This window comes from Molothrus aeneus, chromosome Z (assembly GCF_037042795.1).
Source record: "Molothrus aeneus isolate 106 chromosome Z, BPBGC_Maene_1.0, whole genome shotgun sequence".
Lineage (NCBI taxonomy): Eukaryota > Metazoa > Chordata > Aves > Passeriformes > Icteridae > Molothrus > Molothrus aeneus.
In genome coordinates this window covers 29,485,152-29,505,693 of record NC_089680.1, presented here as the reverse complement: position 1 = coordinate 29,505,693, position 20,542 = coordinate 29,485,152, and the positions used below count along the sequence as shown (strand labels likewise).

Below are 20,542 nucleotides of genomic sequence, written 5' to 3'. Positions count from 1 at the left end.
TAGTGAGGAAGGCTGGAGCTACATGATCTTTAAGGTCCCTTCCAACCCAAACCATTCTATAATTTTGTGACTCTATGTCAACACCTATTTATTGCTGACAGAACTCACATAATAAATTATAATGTACTGTAAACAGAGCTAATTAAGTCATTATCAGAATAATGGGGACTAATGACTACTGATACTCTTTTCAGGACATTTACCCTGAAACAGCAGCACAACATGTGGTTGAAGAACACACTGGATTTACAAGTACAATCAAGGCGGCTCATTGCTTCCTTTGCTTTTGTATATGAAACTTCCTGTTTGAATCTTATCCAAGTTCAATAATACATCCATGTGGCTAAACAAAGGACAAGATGTGTGGCGATGTACAAATATCAAATATTGAGGTAACATAACAAAATAAGGCTATAAGTGAGATTAAAGGTCAACAAAGTCTTATTTTAGTAGTTCATGCCCATTGAACATCTCTCTACTTTTTATAACTGTATTAAATTTAGGAAAACTCATAACTCTGTTCACTTAGAAAAAGATACATGCCAATGCATAAAAGCCCAATTCATGTAAGATTTCAGAGAGAAGCCTGTTGTTTGTTATAATGAACTGAGCTTTCTGAAATGCTAGTTGGACGTCTATCTGAATAGTTAAAAACTATTTAAAAATAGTTTTTGCATGGAAAATTTATATTTAAAAAGTATTTCTTTTTAAATAGTTTTTAACTATCTGGAAAGCACTATTCTCAGGAATGCCCAGTGATGAGGGGCATCACTTGTGACAAGTCACATCAACAGAGTGATGTTCAATTTTAGAGCAGAATATTTCAGTTTTAGAAAAGTGTTCAGCATTGTTTTCAAGACTTTGTTTTAGATCTAGATTGCATCACCACTCTAAGTTATGCAATATTCAAATGAGTAATATATTGAATTGAATTTGATTTGTTTGAATTGAAAACATTGAGTTGTTTCTGATATACTTTGGACAAAGTATGATGTTAATTTTTCTTTATTGCTCCTGATTTTCACTGTTGATACTGGCTTGCAGAAAGAACTGAACAGAAAAAAGCAGCAACCTCTTATTTCCCAGGTGTCCATGAAGCTGCTTCTGCTAATTTCTTCAAATGGATCATTCAACAGCCAGAAGTCATGGCTATTCACATTTGTCCATGACCTCAAACATACATTATTGGCATGTTTTACCACTTTCCTCTGAAGACCTTTGCTGTACATCAGGAAGTTGTCGGTGCTTTATGCTAGGTAGAAAGTACTACCAATTAATTGTACAAAAGATAGTACTAAAATATGATTTGGGTGACTCTTACATTCATTAACACCCATGGTTTACAACACATACTGGCCTACATATAAACTGGAACAAAAGGTCAAGAAGGTCCAGTTCAACTCAAAAAGTGCCACAATTAATGTTCCAGAATAATATGCACATCTCAACATGCTTGGAAGATGTAGTTCAGACATTTACTTATCTGTGAAAAATTCACCATCAGAAGCTACATTGTCAAAGACTGCAGAAGCAAAATAAAAGAACTTGAACACTACTGTAAAGGTGGATGATTAATTTTGGAAAAGGCTTTGTCTGGAACAGGAAAGGGTGTGAGGGGGGAAAGGATGCTGGCATGAGGCAAAGTCAAGCTAATTACCATAATGATTCCACAAAATGGAACCTCCAACATGACTGAGTTGCCTGTCAAGATGGAGACATTTATTTTCTGTCACAAAAAGCAAAAGATGTATCAAGGTATTTTTGCCTTTCAGTTCAGGTTTTGACTGGAATTGTCACCAGGCAAAAACATGGAGCAGTGCATTATCTAAAACAAGGTGCTGGAAAGACATGGTGCAATAAACAGGACCATCTGAATATTTACTTAAGCAGCTAATCATCAAATAATCTTGTTTTGCTTTATGATATAAAAGGTATGGAAGGGAGATTTTCTTGATCAGCTGTTTCAAAAAGAGTGCAATAATACAGAAACCACATACAATTGTCTCCTCAGCTACAGAAAAATATAATTCAAAATGTAACAACTTTCTTAAATACCATAAGGTAATACATATAGTATACATATATAATTAACATACTCCTTTATGTCAGTGCTTTTTCCATAACTGACCACTTACATATATGCTGTGTTCCTATTACTGACAGCAAATAGGCAACAAAGTTCTTGAAACTACAAATCTGTCACACCTCTTTTAGATGCGTGCATGTCAATATGAACTTTGAAGCAAACTGAACAATAAAGGAATTACAGTATCAGGAAAACTATGGCACCCCTTTTTAACAATGCTGTTTTCTGAAAAAGGAGTATTTTATTCACATTCTTTTACATACTTCACTGAAGACTATCAAATGTTCTCCTGGGAAACGTTTAGTTATTTTTGTACATGAGGATCTCCTAAAATTTATGCACTGTCTTGAAGTCCGCCATCTGCCTGTCGGATACAATCTATGACCTTGTTGTTTCTAATGCACGCATGTTGTTGGCAAAGCATGCAGCCAGGGCAAGGAAAGAGAAGCAGTGGGAACTGTGCAATATTAAGCAATGAGAAACCAAATAAAGAATTTATTGTATTAATTGAGATGGAACTTCTATTTATCCCAGATGTTATGCACATGGCAGGAGATGAGGAGGGTGTTTACAGTACCATGTATTTCCTGAGGCAGTCTGGATATCAAAATGCCTGTCTGCACTGCATAAATGCAGGAAAGTCCCTGTAGCAAGTTTCAAGGCAATGACGTTTCTGCCCCTGGGATTATTTGTTCACTAGTGAATATTCTGATTAAACAGCCAAAAGTGCTGTGATCTGACAGGCTCTGTTACCAATACAGAAAAAAAATCCCTTCCAACCTTCTTTCTGTCCTTGGGAATAACAGACCCTTTTGGTGTGCTGAAAGACCAAACTCTGAAATCCTTGAGGACAGTCATAAGCTATTCTGACCTGTTTAGGATCCCCTGAGGACTTTCCCCTGCACCCTGGCCAAGGTCCATTACATCCTGTCCATGGGGTGCTGGTCCCTGCCTGAGCTAAGCCATAGGAGTGCCTGTCTCCAGCCTTATTTCTGCCTCTGCTGCCTAGGTGAACCTCAGGCCCACGCTTTCAGGGCAGCTTCTTTCCCTGAAAGACTGCTTGGATATATGCTGTATCTTGTCTCCAGTTTTGACTTTGACCCTGTCTCCTGAGTAGGTTTACTCATCCTTGTCTCCAGCTTTGTCTCTGGTTCCATTTCTGCTGCCCCAGATGAACCCTGCCTCTGATCCATCACTTGTTGAGGGAGCTTTCTACCAGAGAGCTGCCCTGTCCTCCTCACTTTCCTGCTGTAGGACTGTCCCCTGGACAAGGAGGGCCCTGCCTGTGGTGCAGCAGGATGCCTGGCTCCTACTGCCTTGTGCAGCAGACCCATTCCTACTGCTCCCTGGACATGGTCTGTATTCTGGCAAGACTTCATGCACCTCTCTCAAGCAAAAGCAAGAAGAATTTAATAGATCATATCTGCAGGCATGGGATCTGCAACATTTCTGTGACAACTGAAGCACTTTTTATGACTGATATGCAACTGTTTAAAAGCGTAAGAAGAAACTCACTAAGTTTATGGTCAGAATCTGGTGAAGCATCAAACACTTACCTAGAGTTCAAATTCATTTGACAGCATATGTGCTTTCCTAGATTTGCATTTGCATTCCAGTCATGAAGACACAACTACATGAGACTTAATACTATGGAGTTTTGATTTACTACAAGCAAAATGCTTAACTTCTTTTCCATGAAATATCCTTAGTCCTCTCTTGTATATCACAGCATAAAGAACATTTACTGAGAAGAACCTAAGAGTGTGGAGCATGATTTATTTTATTCATTGCATAAGGCATCTGCTGGACAATCCAGCAGCTTGCTCTTAAGCTTTACTCTTCTTAAGAAAAATTCTGGTTATGATATGAGATAATTCTGAGACAGCTACAAGTCTTTCCCTTACAAGGAATCCCTACATTGTTGAGACTCTGGTATCCACATTTCCTAACTGTACTCTGATTGTGAAGAGTCCTTGGGATGGCCTAATTAAGTGGCTCTCAGATAATCTCCTTCAAAAATGGTTATCTTATTTTTTAAATACTGTTCCATAAATCAAATCACAACTCTAAAAAACTTCTGAAAAAAATTCTAACTAGAATGACTTCTCTTAACAGACTTGAAGTCATTGATTAAAACTGCTGGTCCTTCCTCAAAAGGTGTACACTTACAAGACCAGGGAAATCATCTACAAACACAGTACCTGGGCCAAAGCATTGAGTGTTGCCGCTGATCAAAGATGAAAACCTGTAGCCACTGCTATTACCGAGGCAGTGCTTTACTTACTGACCTACTACGATCCTGTTTCATTACCTGTGGTTCCTTATTGTGTTGGCTAGGATCCTTTTCATAACTCTCTGCATAGATCCGCAGAGTAGCTCTCACATGACTAGAAGCACTCATTCTGAAGATGAGTCTGGAAGCATCTGAAAAAATAATCCGCAGCCCCTAGGAAAGGAGAAGGAACATCATACATGGAACATCATACAGTACCTTAACAAATCACCAGCCACTGCTCCAGAACAAAAGTGAAAGGAAAAGTCATCTGAATGCCATTCTTCTTTCCCCACATCTTTGGACAACACACTCATTACTCTTTGTTCTCGGTTGACTATATGATGCTTTTATCCTCAATTGTCTTGTTCTGTTTATGCTAAATAATAAGTTTTGCACCTTTAAGACGTATTCCAGAGAGTGAAGGGGGGAGAGACACTGCACTCACTCCTCCACATTCCTGCTCCTGGACTGTGATGTCTGCGGATGGATTTGGATCTCTTCCAAATTTGCCCTGAACCAGGATACTCTTTTTTCCCCTCTAAACACTAAAAAAGATGTTGTGCATTCCCTCCCACTCCTAATAACAAATACTCTCTTACTGTGGTTTTTATTTCTTTTACTTGATTTGCTCTTACTCTGTTTGGCAAAGCACAAAATCAACAGCCTGAGAAACAGGTATAAGATCACTAAGGGTAAGTGGCTAACAAAACAGCTACAGAATCCCTGGATCAAAAAATAGTTGTCAATAGTGAATACAAGAGACAGGACGAGCTGCTACCCCTCAAATACTACACAGCAATATATGACTGCAAGAATTTTAGTAAGTCTATAGTACAATTTGGAAAACTTAAGGTGTTAATTGATTTCAAGTACATTACTTCATGCACATTAACTTGTGCATAATAAAGAGGATTGATTAATTAATTAACTAAAAATTTGCTCTTTGCTGCCATCTTCACATCTTTTTTTCTTTTTCTCTCTCTCCCCCCATTGTACTGCACATATGAACATTTTTTTCTACAGACCACAGGTCATATTCTTGGATCCACAGCTTCTGTACAAGAAGGCCATTAAGGCCAGAGGACTAAATTGCACAGATAAATTGTTGTCGTGTTGCAATATTCTACCAGCTGTGCACTAATACACATTCTAGTTCCCTTTATGTAAATGGTATCCTTAGACTAAGTACAGCCTCTGATAAGCCACTGAACTTTTCTTCCCCTTTGTCCCTCTGCTGTCAAAGGTCTAGTGCACAAACTGAGATCCTTGTTACTTCTGTTTAAAAGACAGTAAGCCATTAAAAATGAAAGAAGATAATTTAAAAATATGCATTTTATTTTTCCAGTTTTATCAGCAGCTTGTCAAGACACCGATGTTGGAAATGCAGTGTGTCAATATTCTAAAGTATAAGTAAAACCTAAGTAAAACCTTTGTTTCCTTAGATATATGCCAAAACATCTTTAGCACCATATAAGGCATTGTTTGATAATCACAGACTCATAGAATGGTTTGGGTTGGAAAGGACTTCTGAAAGTCATCCAGTCCTGATGTCATCAGGTCATCAAGTTCACTGCAGTGGGCAGGGACATCTTCAATCAGTTGCTCAGAGCCCCATTCAACTTGACCTTGAATGATTACAAGGATGGGGCATCCACCTTCTCTCTGGACAACCTGTTCCAGTGTCCCATCACTCCCATTGTAAAAAAAATCTCTTCCTTACATTTAGTCTAAATTTATTCTTTTAGTTTAAAGCCATTACCCCTTGTACTACTGCAGCAGGCTCTGCTAAAAGAATTGTCCTCATATTTCTTACAAGCCCTCATGAAGTACAGAAAGGTCACAATAAGGTCTCCCTGGAGCCTTTGTCTCTTAGTATAATGGCCAACTTTTACCTCTCATCCTTATAATTCAGATGTTACGTAAAAATGCCACTGGTCCCATCCCTGGCTTGCTGGACTCTCAGGAGCAGCATTTTTATGTGCTGATATGTGCAAAAACACAGTACGGCTTTAAAAATTAGAAGTCTTCAAGAACAACAGAATGTTTCATTTGATTTTAAGTCTCATTATTGCAGCATGACAAACAATATTAATGGGTTTCAAGAAACAGAATTAATCAGAAGCAACAGTCTGTGTGTATTGTTTGTTTTCTATTTTCTCATTGCCGTGTTTTCTGAATATGTTGTTTATTAACACTGAATAACTACCATGTAGCCAGCTTCTCATTCATTGCAGTTACACTGAATATAAATCTCTCTCCCCTGTGTTCTGGGGAATAACACTTGGCACATGGTCCTGAACACTTAGCTGAAAAATCCGCACAAAGCCTATGACAGTCTGAAAGAGATAGCTGCATTTAGATGATGAGCAAGCTACCCAAGGAAAATGGCAGCAGTGAACTGTTGTTTCATTTGCATAGATCAATAACCTCTCCAATTTAGTGTGCTTGGAGAATCCCACTGAGGCTACAGACATATGAAGCTAGGAATGTGTCCTTGCCAAAGGACAAACTGGTTGAACTGTACTCTGAATAAATAGGAGCTACTCCCGATGAAAAGACATGCTTTCTGGTTTTATGGGCTCCCCTTCAGAGTCTGTCTGAAAAACCAAGTCATGTTTCTCTGTTTGTGTTACATGGTGATATGATTAGCAATTATATTCCCATACAGAGTAAGTGCTTTGGACGAAAAAATTAAGGGAAAGAAAAGTGCAATTAAAATTCACAAGCTGCTTTTTGAACTACAAAGGTCACGAGTTAGCCATGTCTGTAATTTTCCACTCGACTTGGATATGACAATATCCTCGTATCTTGTTTCAGCAGTAATACGCAACAAGAAAGTAGCGCAGTGGCAGACAGGCTGCTCATATTTTCTGGATGCAATGATGAATGGAAACTACAAGGGCTCTGAGAAGAAAGGCATGACGATAGTTTTAATGGCTTGTAATATCATTTCCTAGGGTCTGTTTAGGTCAAATAATTTAAAAACTAGAGAAACCATGACCATAAAAACATAAACAGCATAAAATCAGGACAAACTTTAATAGGAGTCACAGCTCATATTCTAGTTACTTGAATATAAATTTACACCTGGTAAAAGTACATAATGAATTTTGAGCACATAATGAATTTCCAAACACTGAAAGCTCAGTTTGAACTGCAGTTCTTGATAACCAAGGAATCTCAGTCCAGAAGGAGCTGGTAATTTGGGCTAGGGATGTCAAATATGCCTGCACAGGCTACAACCTTCTAAAGTCTTCTGCAACCTACTGGCTACAATAGATTTTTTTTTTTTTTTTTTTTAATGGATAGCCAGTGGAGATTTCAGACAGCAAATTGCAAAAGGGAAGACCTTCTTTCTGTATGGTATTTTCTGCTGTTCTGGAAAAGGAACCCTCCCTATACATGCATTGCTTTCAACAGGGACTTCATCCCATCCTATGCTCACTGTGTCACTATTGTCCCCAGTTATGTACAGCAAGCACAAAATAAAATAAAGGTGGATTATCTTATCCAGGCTGAGCTAATCTTAAGTAGGAAATGCAGTATCTATCATAGCAAGGGAAACACCATCCCATAAATAAATGGACAGTGTTGCCAGCTGAACTTCAGAAACAACACTGTTGGAGACAATATGACAGCTGCAAAATTTTGCTAATCCATCACTACAGACATACCTGTCTTTTGGTCACAGTGCCATCCACAGGATCTATGTACTCAAAGCTGTCTGTTCTTTCCACACTGTAGATATTGTTACCCACAGCAAACTGCTGATGGCTGAATGATTTGTCAGTGATCAAAGCTTCCAGGTCTCTCATTATGAAATACGCTGTTCTGGGTTCCAGTGCTTCGTAATCAAACCTTGCACATATATCAAAAAAAAGATAGAATCAGAAAGTAAGTCCTCAGAGCTGAGAAGACAGTTCTGCTTTCAGAGAACTCTATATACTCACAGTTAGCAATTTACTACTTACTTCAAAAATTAGAAATGTACCTCCGAAGTACTGATTGCAAATGAAACCAGCACACACATGCCAATCCTGTGCCATCCAACCATTACATGTGTGCAACCACAGCTCTAAATTGGCCACCTGACTCTAAAATCAACAGAAAGCATCTAGAAAATGCAATTTCTAAAGCAGCATAGAAAATACACAACTAGCTTTCAAAAGTTAATGACACAATCAGTGCAGTGCTCAACAGACAAGTGAAATAGAGAGAACTTTGCTACAAGTTTTGAGGAACAGCTGTGTGCAAAAGATCTTACAAATGGCAAACCCTGGATTAAGAGAGAGGCAGAAGCAAAAATGAAAATGACAGCTAGAACTCACCATACTGAGACTTTAATAAAAATAAGTAAATGTTTTTATCTTTGGAAGAGTTATCCTGAATTGGAAGCAGGCATGGGTTTCAGCTCTCACTAAAACAATGTCACATGGAGGCACTTACAGAAAAAAATGCAGGAACAAATCTTGCTAGGATTATGTTTCTTTTTCAACATCATGTAACAAGGTGCACCTATATATTCCACAAGTAAATAATTCAAATCTTTCTGCCATTCAATATTTTAAAATTACTCATATGCTAGCAGTGACATATACATGTAGCTCCTTTTTCTTACTCCTCCGAAAAAGCCTGTCTACAAAACAGTCATAATCTGAGGCACATTTTCATTCTGTATGAATGCACACCTAAGTGCAGCTGAGCACATCCAAACAAGCAATGATTGTAGCAGAATGCTCCTATCAGCTGCCTAAGTGCCTTTTCCTCAATTTTCTCACCTGCAGTAGTAGTGCCGGCCAAATTTCGCCCAGTGATCCCTGACAATCTCCTCCACACTCTGCTTTCGAGCTGCAAGGATTGAAAGCCAAACTAGCACAGCCCACAGTCCATCTTTCTCTCGAAGGTGGTCAGACCCTAAAGAGACAGACATTAAGCACATTATTTGGTATCACTGCAAATCTGAAAACAAGGTAAGAAGGCTGGGAAAATGTCTCATTTGACTGTGCATGTCACATAAAAGTAATCAATAGTACTAGCCCCAGCACCTCTGATATGTTCTAGACAGAAAACCAGAACTAATGCTTAAAATGTGATCTATTTATACATGACAAAGCTCATACTTGCAAAGTTAAATAAACATCTGTGCAAGTATCTGAAGATAAACAGTAGCAGTATGAAAACACGTGTAGTCATTATTCCTTCTTACTGATATACAGTGTTTTCACATCTCTGCTGCTGTTTCCCAGAACTGGGCTAGATATGCGAAACCCAGACATGAGACGAAGATTCTCCTTTGTAGAGTCAAGCTCAACAGCATCTCCTTATCTCTGCGGATGCTCATCTGCAGATGTCAAACTGCAGAGAAAGAACTTCCCAAAACTGGGAAATTTCCAGAATGTTCATGACCTCCAGTCAGGACAACAAGCAAGTGCTTGAAATGATTCTTCCAGAGCGAAAAAAGAAACCAAGCAAACTAGAGAGTGGGACTGCTCCCTTTTTTATACTTCTTCCTACCTCTCAGTGCTAAAGAAGACTGGATGCTCCTGTCTAGATCCCTTCATAGGTTTGTATTTATGAAGAAAAAATTTGTTCCAACAATGAAGACTAGGAACAGTTTTGGAATCCCCCACACGATTCAACATGTGGTCTCAGATCTCAGTAAGATCCAAGTCCACTGGCACACAGTAAATACTGCTGGCAATTTTATAAGCTAACAGACTCAAGAAACTTGAAGAGATATCAAACATGTAGCCACTGTTCTGGCATAATACTACTAAATTTGGTTAAAGTTTGTTGGCTGCAGCCTTAGGGTTTTCTGTCTAGTCACACATTATTTAATCCATGAGTACAAAGCAAGTGCAGCAATTCAGAAGTTTTGTTTACTTCATGAAGTACCTACTGATTATGGAGGCAACCAATTAAATTATCTGTCCTTAGTTAACAAAAGAGAGGAATCTAAAAATTCTTATGCTGCAAACCTGTTTTCTGAAATATTCTCCTCCTCAAACACAGAAATCCTATTGCAGCAAGACTGCTTTGTACAGCTTGGCTTTACATAACAGGCTGCAAGGTCCACACAGCCAGCCATTTGTCAAAATAGCAGTGTTTTGCTACTGGCAGAGGACAGTTCCCATAATATAAATTGATGAACTGAAGCTGTTAATCTGGTGAAAAATTGTCAACATATTAAAGTCATATAAGGAAAATAACAAGATGTGCAGAGAGACACCATGATTCCTAGGTCAATCACTGCTGTTACCTTGAACTTGCAATCCCTCTTCTTGGGAGAAAGCAACAATCAGCAGCCTCTGCTCATATGGATTTTCTAAGAGCCCATTGTCCTGGGTCTGATACTGATCTGCCTGCCACTTAGACTTCCTGCATTACATTCAACCTCAACACTGTTTATTTAACATTAATTATTTTTAACATTAAGTTAACTACCACAGGGTTAAATAAATGCAAATTACTATTCAGCACAATATTCAAGCTGTATAGGAATGATTACTGAACACTTGTTGATGAGGATAAAGATTTGCCTGAAGATTTTGTTTATGTCTGTGTGTTAGGTTTTACAGAAAACAAGAACACTCTGGATGGACTTAAGAGCTGAGACAGTAACATGCCTTCACATTTGCAAAGTAGCTGTCATGATAGTAAGAATATCTCTTTTTTGCTACTTGTTCTGTAATCTGCAAGCTCTCTGCAACAACAGCAGTGCCCTATTACAACAGCCAGAGTTTAGGCCTGGTGCTTGAGGAGCTGCTGGAAGAGGAGACACAGCTCACTCTTATCCCTGCTCCAGTACCGTGAAAGCACGGAGTGCCAACCAGTCACAAAAAAAGGGCAGGGTTATTTATGAGCTCTCAAAGCTTTGCAAATAGCTTCAGATAAGAAAGGAAAACAAACGTCCCTCTACAGAGAGTCAGTCTCTCAGACATTCAGGCATAGAATCACAGAATTGTTAGGGCTGGAAAGGACCTTAAAGGTCATCTCTCACCTCTTCTACTCCCTCACTGCAGAAAGGGAGTAGATCAGCTTAAGTATATCTTCTACAGGAACAGCAGCAATATGTCCTATGTATAATAAAGGCAAAGCAGGTAGCAGAGTCACAGTCATTGTCACCAAAGCCAAGAGTCTGTTCCCAGATAATGGTGCAGGCTTCTGCCCCTGCCACCAAAAGAGAAATCCAGAACAGAGCTTTCACTTCCCCGTGATATATTGTTCCTCTGGTAACAGCAAGGAAAGTTATTACATCACCACAGGGGCTGGGGATGCTCAGGGGACTGGGAAGAGCAGGGCAGGAGCAGCCAGGCCAGCAGCCAGGGCCTGCCCAGTCCCATCACGCGCACAGCAGGGCAGCTGGGGTACCAGGGCAGCCCCAGCTCCAGCCATCAGGCACCTCCTGGGAATGGGAATAGGGCAATACCAGGCCAGGATGTGGGAGCATGGACAGGCCTGGCTTTGGGGAACCCCTGGCCTGGCATGGCAGAGCTGTGGGGAGCTGGACACTGGCCCTGCTGCAGCATTGCTGGGGTGCTGCACCAACAGCCCTGGTGCTGCTCCTGGGCAGAGTGAGGGAGCCCCAGGGGCCCAGACAAGGCCCTGGCAACAGCAGGCTCACCCACCATGGCTGTTCCTTTCCCTCTTAACCTGCATGTCTCCCCTTCCAGCCACTCATCCTTAGCACAGAAAAAAATTCTGTTTTGCCTAAAATGTCATCTCTGTTGCTGATTATCACCAGCCATTTAAATGGCTTAAGTGTCTCAACAGACACCAGCAAAAGTGGAGACATGGAACTGAGCTTAACCTCTCAGAAATTTGTCCCAATATGAATGACCATTTATTCTCCTGCTACATAACACTCAGCAGGCTGCAGGCCAGCAAATCACACAGTGAAGAGCACTGCAGTCCTTCAGCAAAACGGTCTATATCGTGACAATGGAATAACAGGCTACGCTGAACATTAAAGAGATGAGTTCTGATTTAGCAAACACTTTAAGGATATTTCACTGAACCAAAATGTTCTAGTGAAACGTGGACAGAAGCATTTCTGAAGCGCTCTTTGCTACATTCTGAACTTTGTTCTGGTATGGCTTAAGTGCATAAATCTATATGAGGATGGCTGAATGTATTATTCTTCATAAACATTTAGCAGATTTGGCATGTTCTCTATCCTTGCATGCCCCTTCCCTGGAAAGAGAAAGCAGTGGGAGAAGGTAACCAAGAGACAAAAGTCTGGACATCTAGGATCTAGATATCCTGATTCTCTTTCAGAATCAAAAATCACCAATTTAAAAATACCAGCCTGACACAAGGACAAAAATTCTTTGTGCCCAGAAAGTGTTTCAGTTTGTTAGTATTAATGGAAGTGAAACTAAAAACATTGATCAGCTGCATACATATATGTTCTTGTACTTATTGCCCTTCCTCCTTTCAGCAAATTAAAATCTATTTCTGCAATTTTGTTACTCTGATTTTCACCATCTGTAGGTGTCTTCGCTTGCTCTGTCTTAACTTAGTCCTACTGCCCAGTTCACATTGTAGAAACTCTCGGGAGGGAGTTTCTGCTCTGCTGCCTCAGTTCAGCTAACACCATTCTTTGCTCTACAGATCCAATGAATTTGCAGAGGCAGACCTGTCCCGAACAAAGGGAAGAAGGAAAAGGTGCCTTGCAGCTCTGTATTCCTGAAGTTGCAATACTTACACTGCCCCCAGCTTTCTTGGGGCTCTGAGTAACCTCAGGATGATTCTCAGTGCTACTTTTAATTGAAACATCCTGGAATTAATTAATTCCTGATTCTGTTCAATGACCTGAAGCAGAAAGAGACAGCACAAAAGAGGAGTAAACGAATTTTTTTTCTGATTAACCCTTTATATTTAATTTGCATTTGTAAGAGAAATTATAATAACTGCAAGTGTTTCAACAAATTATTTTTAAGTTAATTCATTATTTCTCTATATAACAGTAGGAAAAGTTATTTTTTTACTACAGTTAATGGCTATGTCCAAACTCAGAGTAAACAAACTGGGTAAAACTCTCAGAGCATGTTCCCATTCATAGAGAAGTACGCCACTTACACAGTCTGCAATGGAAGAAAAATCTTCAGAGGCAGTAGCTTGAGAAACAAAGCAAAATCATGCAAATATGTTCATATTATGATTTTTCTACTATGTGAAAGCTAATTTTTTTCTGTATCTGAGACATCCAATTCTGATAGGGAAAGCAAACCTTGTGGGTCATATGCATGAATAAAAGATAATTGCTTTTCCATAAATTAGTAATCCCAGTCTATCATACTGTATTCTATAAATGTGATTTTAAAACAAGAAAATCACAGGAGTTCACAAGCTCACGCCAAATCATTTTGTTTGCACATACCTGAGTCTTACAAATTTTTCATCCTGCTGAAACTTAGCAATATTTTAGGCAAGTGGAGATTTAGGGGCATTCTGATCTGATCAGTTTTTCAAATTACTAAGATTATTTTAGATTTGTATTACTGCAATGGACAATCAAATAGCTCATTTGTGTCTTTCATTCATGTCAGCAATCACACATTTTTATACTCTCCACTAGGTCTTCTTCCAAATAATCTTTCAGGAGAAGGGGGTTGATGTTAATAGAATCTGTGAATTTGGAGATGAAGTAAGCAAATTATGAAAGTTGTAGCATTCAACCTGAAATGGTTTAAACTGCAGTAAGATAAATCAGCCACACAGTTCTCCTAATCCTGATTAATAACTTGCTGATGAAATTTAGAAAGTAATTGCTGCTGCCGAGGCCTTCCTTTGAACTCTGTACCGGGCATTAGTCACAGAACCAGAAAGCTACTAACCTCATCTGACAAGCTCCCCACACTGCTACAAAAATGGAAGAAGTTTTTAAAGCATTGGTTTAGCTCCAAGATCAGCTGCCAGAAAACAAGTTTGGGAAATACAGCTGTATGGGATGTTTTCAACATCTTTTCTCCTTTTATAGCAGAAAATTTGCTTTTATTTACTCACCACACCAAAGTCCCTTATGTTATAAAACCAGGGCTCTGTACTACTTGGAAATTTCAGCTGGGCTTTATTACCTGGGTACACAAACAACTGATTTCCAATGAAGTTTGATGAAAAAGGTGGATTTTTAAAACTCCTTTCTCTTACACAGAGCTGTGAATTTCCCTTTCTGATCACTACATAGTACACTTACATAATTATTCCATGCTGAAAGCTAAAGAAGTGCCAAATTTCAGTTCCCTAAATAGGTATGACTGGGCAAAAGCTGTAAAATTGATTCAAATGCCCAATACTGGCAGAAACATGTGAGGGTCACACAGCTTAGGACATTACTAAAAGATTCGCAATAAGGTAAATATTTACTGCTAAAACCAGATCACATTGCTAAAGTACTGGTCATCTACAAATCAGAACATGTCTTAAAAATAAACCAACCTCCTGGCATATGAGGACACTTTTCAGACATCTGCACTGAACTGAAAGATGATAAGGAAATTGAGGCAAACTTTAGACATCACAGCCATTACATAATTTGCCCCAAAAGTGTCACAGGATCACAGAACGGGTTGGGTTGGAAGGGACCACAACAGGGCATCTGGTTCAATCTCCCTGCTCAAGCAGGCTTATCCCCAGAGCACATGGCAAAGGATTGAGTCCAGACGGTTCTTGAGTATCTCCAGTGAGGGAGACTCCACAACCTCTTTAGGAAATCTCCTTCTGAATCATACTTTTTTACACAGCAACAACACACGGACTGAGGAATTCAAACCCCGTGCTCAAGTTCTCTGGATGCCCATGAAATTGAATCTTGAGTGTCCAGATTTGCCTTTAGATGGAATTGGATAAAACTGGAGATCAAGAGGCTTTCTGCACTGAAGTGCTGCAGGTACAACAAAGTTAATCTGATCAGAGCATACCGAGATGCCAAGATAATGCTGTAGGCTAGCTCTCCATGCTGGCCAGCAGTATGTTCTTCAAGCACTCACGAGAGTTAGGATTTATGAGGAATCTGAAGAATTGATGATAGAATAGAAGAACCAGACAATGTAAGAACACAGAGTGGTAAGGAATGTAGAGACTAGTCTAAGGTCAGGTCATGCAACTTTGGAAGAGAGGCTATAGTACAGAAGTTTTATAGTACAGAATTGTTTTAAGGCCTCACATTGTTTAAGGCAAAGAAAAATGTCAATGGCAAGTGAAGAGAGGTCAGGGTAATTTTCTTGCCTATCTAGAACAGTCAAACCCTAGAGGCACTTCCATGACCTCCATGAGTGTTTCTCTTCCCAAATACAAACACTATCAGATACTCAGGAAAATAAAATTAGACCTACAAAGATCATATTGTCCTCATTGTTACAGTAGGTCAAAACACATTTTCATTTCTATGTGACTGATCTCCAGGGATAAAATCCACCAGTACTTGGGACACCCTGCTTAGCAATAGCTGAATGTGCTTTTGCAATGTGAAAGAAAAATCTGATGTTTGTCTTTTTTTATAACTGCACCATAAAGTTTAAATGGCAAGTTACCTCAAAGAAGACATGGCTTCTACTGAGCACAACCAGTAATTCCTCTCTTCTCCCTCAGTCAGAAAGCATCTGAAAGAGTCCTACTCAACACCATCAGATGAAGATGGTCTAGGATAATAACTCCTCAAGCTGAGACAGAGCTCTGCAGTGGTTTGTCATGACATATGGCACGTATGTCATGACAAACCACTACTCTACATATAAGCCTACATGCAGCAGGAGGTGCTGCACTCTGTAGGCTAAGGGACCTAGATATACTTCTAGACATACTTCAACATATGGGAACTCACCACCAAAACTCTTACAAGCTCCTTGTAGTTAAAATCCACACTTAACTTTCTTCAGTAGGATGATGAAGCCAGGAGTTTTCTTCCAAATAATTTGTGTGCTACTGAGGTCCTACCAATGTCTTTAGAACCAGACAAATTTCATCAAAGTATCTGGTTTGCATGCACAAGAGGAACTTCAGTTTTTAGACGGAAGAGGTACAGAATTGGCCCAGTGAAAAAGTATTAAAAAGCAGTGAGAGTTGAAAACTCCCCAGTTCACACCTCGCGTGGGTTAATGGAAATGCAGTTCAACAACACACAACAAATAGCAGTACATTCTGAAAGGTAAAAGATCTTCCTGCCCTTCTCCCCTCAAATTACATCTCTCTGAATGACCTCATAGAACACACTGTAGAGGAAGTTTGTATTCAAAAGATATAGTCAAGGCCATACAAACCTGTGCCACTCAGAGCAAATAGTGAAGGCATACAGTTTGCCAATCACAGGACATGGGTTCCCATTGGCAACAAAAAGAAAATCATCATTAATTATAAATTTAAATTCTCTTCCTTCTTACATATAAGACCCCCAAAATACAACATATTTTTATTCTTGCATCATAGCCCATTCAGATCCATAGAGCAAACAAGAAGATAAATACATGAAGTGCCATGTCTATAGCTGTTTAATGTATCATTCTTTTTTAAAAAGCAGCATTCTGCTCTAATTGATCCCAACCAACAAACTTAATACTGGACATAAATCAATTAAAGCAAAATGAAATTTGTAATCAAGTTTCACTGCATGGTAATTAATTTTCTACAAAGAGCTGCAGCCAAGGTATTACACGTTCAAAATAGAGAACTCCATAACTCCATATCTCACATCAAAATATAGAATAAACTACTAGCCAGGCAAATTATTAAGTTATTCTGGTCTGTGCTTTTTCAAGGACTTGTAATATACCCCTACTGATAAACAAAAAGGAAGAATTTCTGTGCCAGAATCCAGGAAAGAAAAAAATAAATACTCTGAAATGTATTTTATCATTCTCATCAACTAAAACCACATTTATGTACATTTATAGACTACATACTTCAATTATTTGCTCTGTTTCTTACTGTCAATACTATATTTCTGATGGCTCAAATTTGTCATTTATTCTGCATTCTGTCGTTTGATTGGTTCTTGGGACTGATATGGCAGAAATACCTAGGGAAAACACAAATGCTCACATGCAAGTGAATTTCTTCTAATGATGATTTTATCTGACACTTGAGCAATTGTGATGTTCCAAAAAGGAAAGTCTGAAACAGTTTTCTTAGATGTACCATCAGATATACCAATCCTCTGTACACCTAATCACATTAGGAAAAAACATGTGGCTTCCATACAGGCAAAATCCCTCCAAATGCTGCTGCAGTCTGTGAAGACCTGCAGAGGAACCACTGAGGCTTTTTTGCATTATGTTCAAGTCAGAAGAGGCACCTCCAGAAGCTGTCTGGGCAGCAGTAAGGTTGCTTGCCTCTGCTGAATATCCATTTCCCGTATTTTTCATGGCTTAAGTGCTGAACACCACACTTACAAGATGAACCTCAAGATGTGAACAACAGAAAGTTCTCTGTTTCAGCACAAGACAGAGCTAATTTGCTGATTGTTTTGGGTTTGACTTGAGGCATCCAGGAAAAATTAAGTTTGTGGTAATTTCTGATTATGTATTACTTACCAGTGCCAAAACTCTCCTCACCACAAAGGGAACAACGTCCAGAGTCCATGAGATTGGAAAAATACCTCCATCCTGCTGGTGTCTCATATACAGGAACCTTCATTACTTTTGCCACTCTGGAAAACATACAATAAAACATCACATGATTAAGATCATGCTTTTTTTTACATATGATCTGAGATCAGTTGAGGAATATTCTACGTCTCCTTACATCTCCTGACAGCTGGAGTAGAAGTAGAAAAATAAAAACCAAAACCAAGAACAGATCAACACTACCATTCAAAACTGATCCTTGTCTCAGTATCTAACTTCAGCCAGAACCCAAGTATGTTTATACATTAAGTGCATTATTTTGGAAAATGTAGGACCTCAGTTCAATAGGCTTTACCAGTATCTTTCCCTTCTTACTGACCAAGAAACAGCTAATCTAAGGATGGACAGTTTTGCTGTACTAATATTTTAATGAAAGTTAAATTATCATGTTGAAGCATCCTCCTTTACAAAATACAGATAGTCAAATATCAAAATGCTTGAAAGATACTTTTACTTCTTGTAATGTCTTCAAAGACAAGAAAATACAGGAATGCTTCCAGTATGTTCTTTAAAAACCTTTCCTAGTCTCAACCTGAATCTCAACTTAATTTCCCTGTCTCCTATCATGTAATACAAGAAACCCACTCACTATCTGTGTGATGTGTCAGTGTTTTCAAGAACCAAAATTAACAACCTTGTAAGGTGGATATGCATTCTTTTCCCCAGCTTGTTAACTGGTAAATATTCCTGTTAAAAACTACAATGAAAAAACCCTTGCTTGGACTAAAAAACAAGAAAGAAAGAAAACCCACCCAACAACTCCAAAGAACTCTAAGTCTCAAAATGGGATTTACACAAAACGGGTATTACCAGTCTTCTTTCTAATTATATTTTCTGGTTTTCATTGTGTGCCTAGGGTTTTCAGAACCAACTGTTTTATAACATGGAAAGTAAGAACTGAGATACAGTGAAGCAATCTGACCAACTACCAATGACCTTACGATTGCTTCAACTATCATACCTAACAATACTTCTCAAAGCAAGAGAGTTTACTTAATTTTAACTCCAGTCAAGCCAAAGCAAAATCAATCAATCAAAGATGGATTCAACACAACACAATCTGTCTAAAAGTGTCAAGGTGAAAGCAGTCACCCTTCTGGTCAAATAAACACCTGTTTTCTGATGGCACATCTCTCTGTCTTACATTAAGTGCATAAAATAGATGGAATAAACTGTCAAAATATGCCAGCACTGACCCCTTCAAAACCTGGTACATAAATATATCTAAATGAGAGAATCACAGAATCGTCAAGGTTGTAAGAGACCTTCAAGATCATCTAGTCCAAACATCAACCTAGCATCACCATAATCATAATCACCCCAGGTGCCACATCCAGACACCTCCTGAATACTTCAGAGAGTTACTCTGCCATTTCCATGGCCAATTTATTTCAATGTCTAGCCACTCCTTCAGTGAAAAATCCTTCTAATATTGAATCTGAACCTAACCTTGCACAACTTAAGGCCACTTCCTCTTGCCCTTTCACTTGATACACAGCAGAAGAGATTGACCACCACCTGGTTACAACCTCCCTGCAGGCAATTATAGAGTGATAAGGCCTCCCCTTTTCTCCAGGTTAAAAAACTTCAGCTCCCTCAGCTGTTCCTCACAGGACTTGTGCTCCAGACTCACCAGCTTCACTGTCCTTCTCTGGACATGCTCCAGCACCTCAGTCTCACTATCCAAGTACAGGGGGACAATCCCTGCCCTGCTCCTGCTGGCCACACCATTGCTGGCACAGGCCAGGATGCCATTGGCCTTCTTGGCCACCTGGGCACTGCTGGCTCATGTTCAGCTGCTGTCACCAGCACCCCCAGGGCCTTTTCCTGTGGCAGCTTTGCAGCCACTCTGCCCCAGCCTGTGGCACTGCCTGGGCTTGCTGTGACCCAAGGGCAGGACCCAGCACTGGGCCTTGTTGAACCTCACACCACTGGCCTGGGCCCATGGTCCAGCCTGTCCAGATCCCTCTGCAGAGCCTTCCTGCCCTCCAGCAGATCAGCACTCCTGCCTGATGGTGGTGCTTGTGAAATGACTGAGCTGAATTATATCCCCTCATCCAAATGATTGATAAAGATGTTAAACAGGTCCAGCACCAGTACTGAGCCCTGGGGAACACTACTGGTGACCAGCCACCAACCAGATTTAGCTCCATTCATCACCAAAAGTGGTGGCAATACAGTTCAGCCCTTAAGTATTATCTCTGAAATTTTTTACACTGTTAACCTGCACTGTAATGTAGTCTCCAAATCAATCTTTCTTTTATGTAAGAATATCCATTCTAGGTGCTCATATTACATCTAAAATCAGTGATTTTTAAACCAGATGGAGTAAGAATTGCTGATATTTATTTGAAAAGAGACAAAAATGTACATGAAGAAAAGGGTATTACCAAAGGGTATTACCAGAACTTTTAATCCTGAACTCAGATTTCATACCTCTACTTTAGAGGTAGGGGTGAGTACATACCTCCTTGTGTTTATACAGCACTACATGTATTATTAACCCTTAGAAATGTTGTTCCATAAAGGGAGGTTTCACAGGACAGAGCTGAACAGGTA

The 20,542-nt window shown here is 39.4% G+C and overlaps 1 protein-coding gene across 1 annotated transcript in view; it reads right to left on the bottom strand.

The window, feature by feature from the left end:
• Nucleotides 1-20,542, bottom strand: part of PGM5 (phosphoglucomutase 5) — a 69,650-nt gene that overhangs the window by 7,265 nt on the left and 41,843 nt on the right. The window contains exons 7-10 of the mRNA XM_066568923.1: nt 17,891-18,006; nt 9,140-9,275; nt 8,036-8,219; nt 4,398-4,532 (exon numbers count right to left, since the gene is read on the bottom strand). Of these exons, the coding sequence (XP_066425020.1) occupies nt 4,398-4,532; nt 8,036-8,219; nt 9,140-9,275; nt 17,891-18,006 (571 nt within the window). The remainder of the gene's footprint in view (nt 1-4,397; nt 4,533-8,035; nt 8,220-9,139; nt 9,276-17,890; nt 18,007-20,542) is intronic.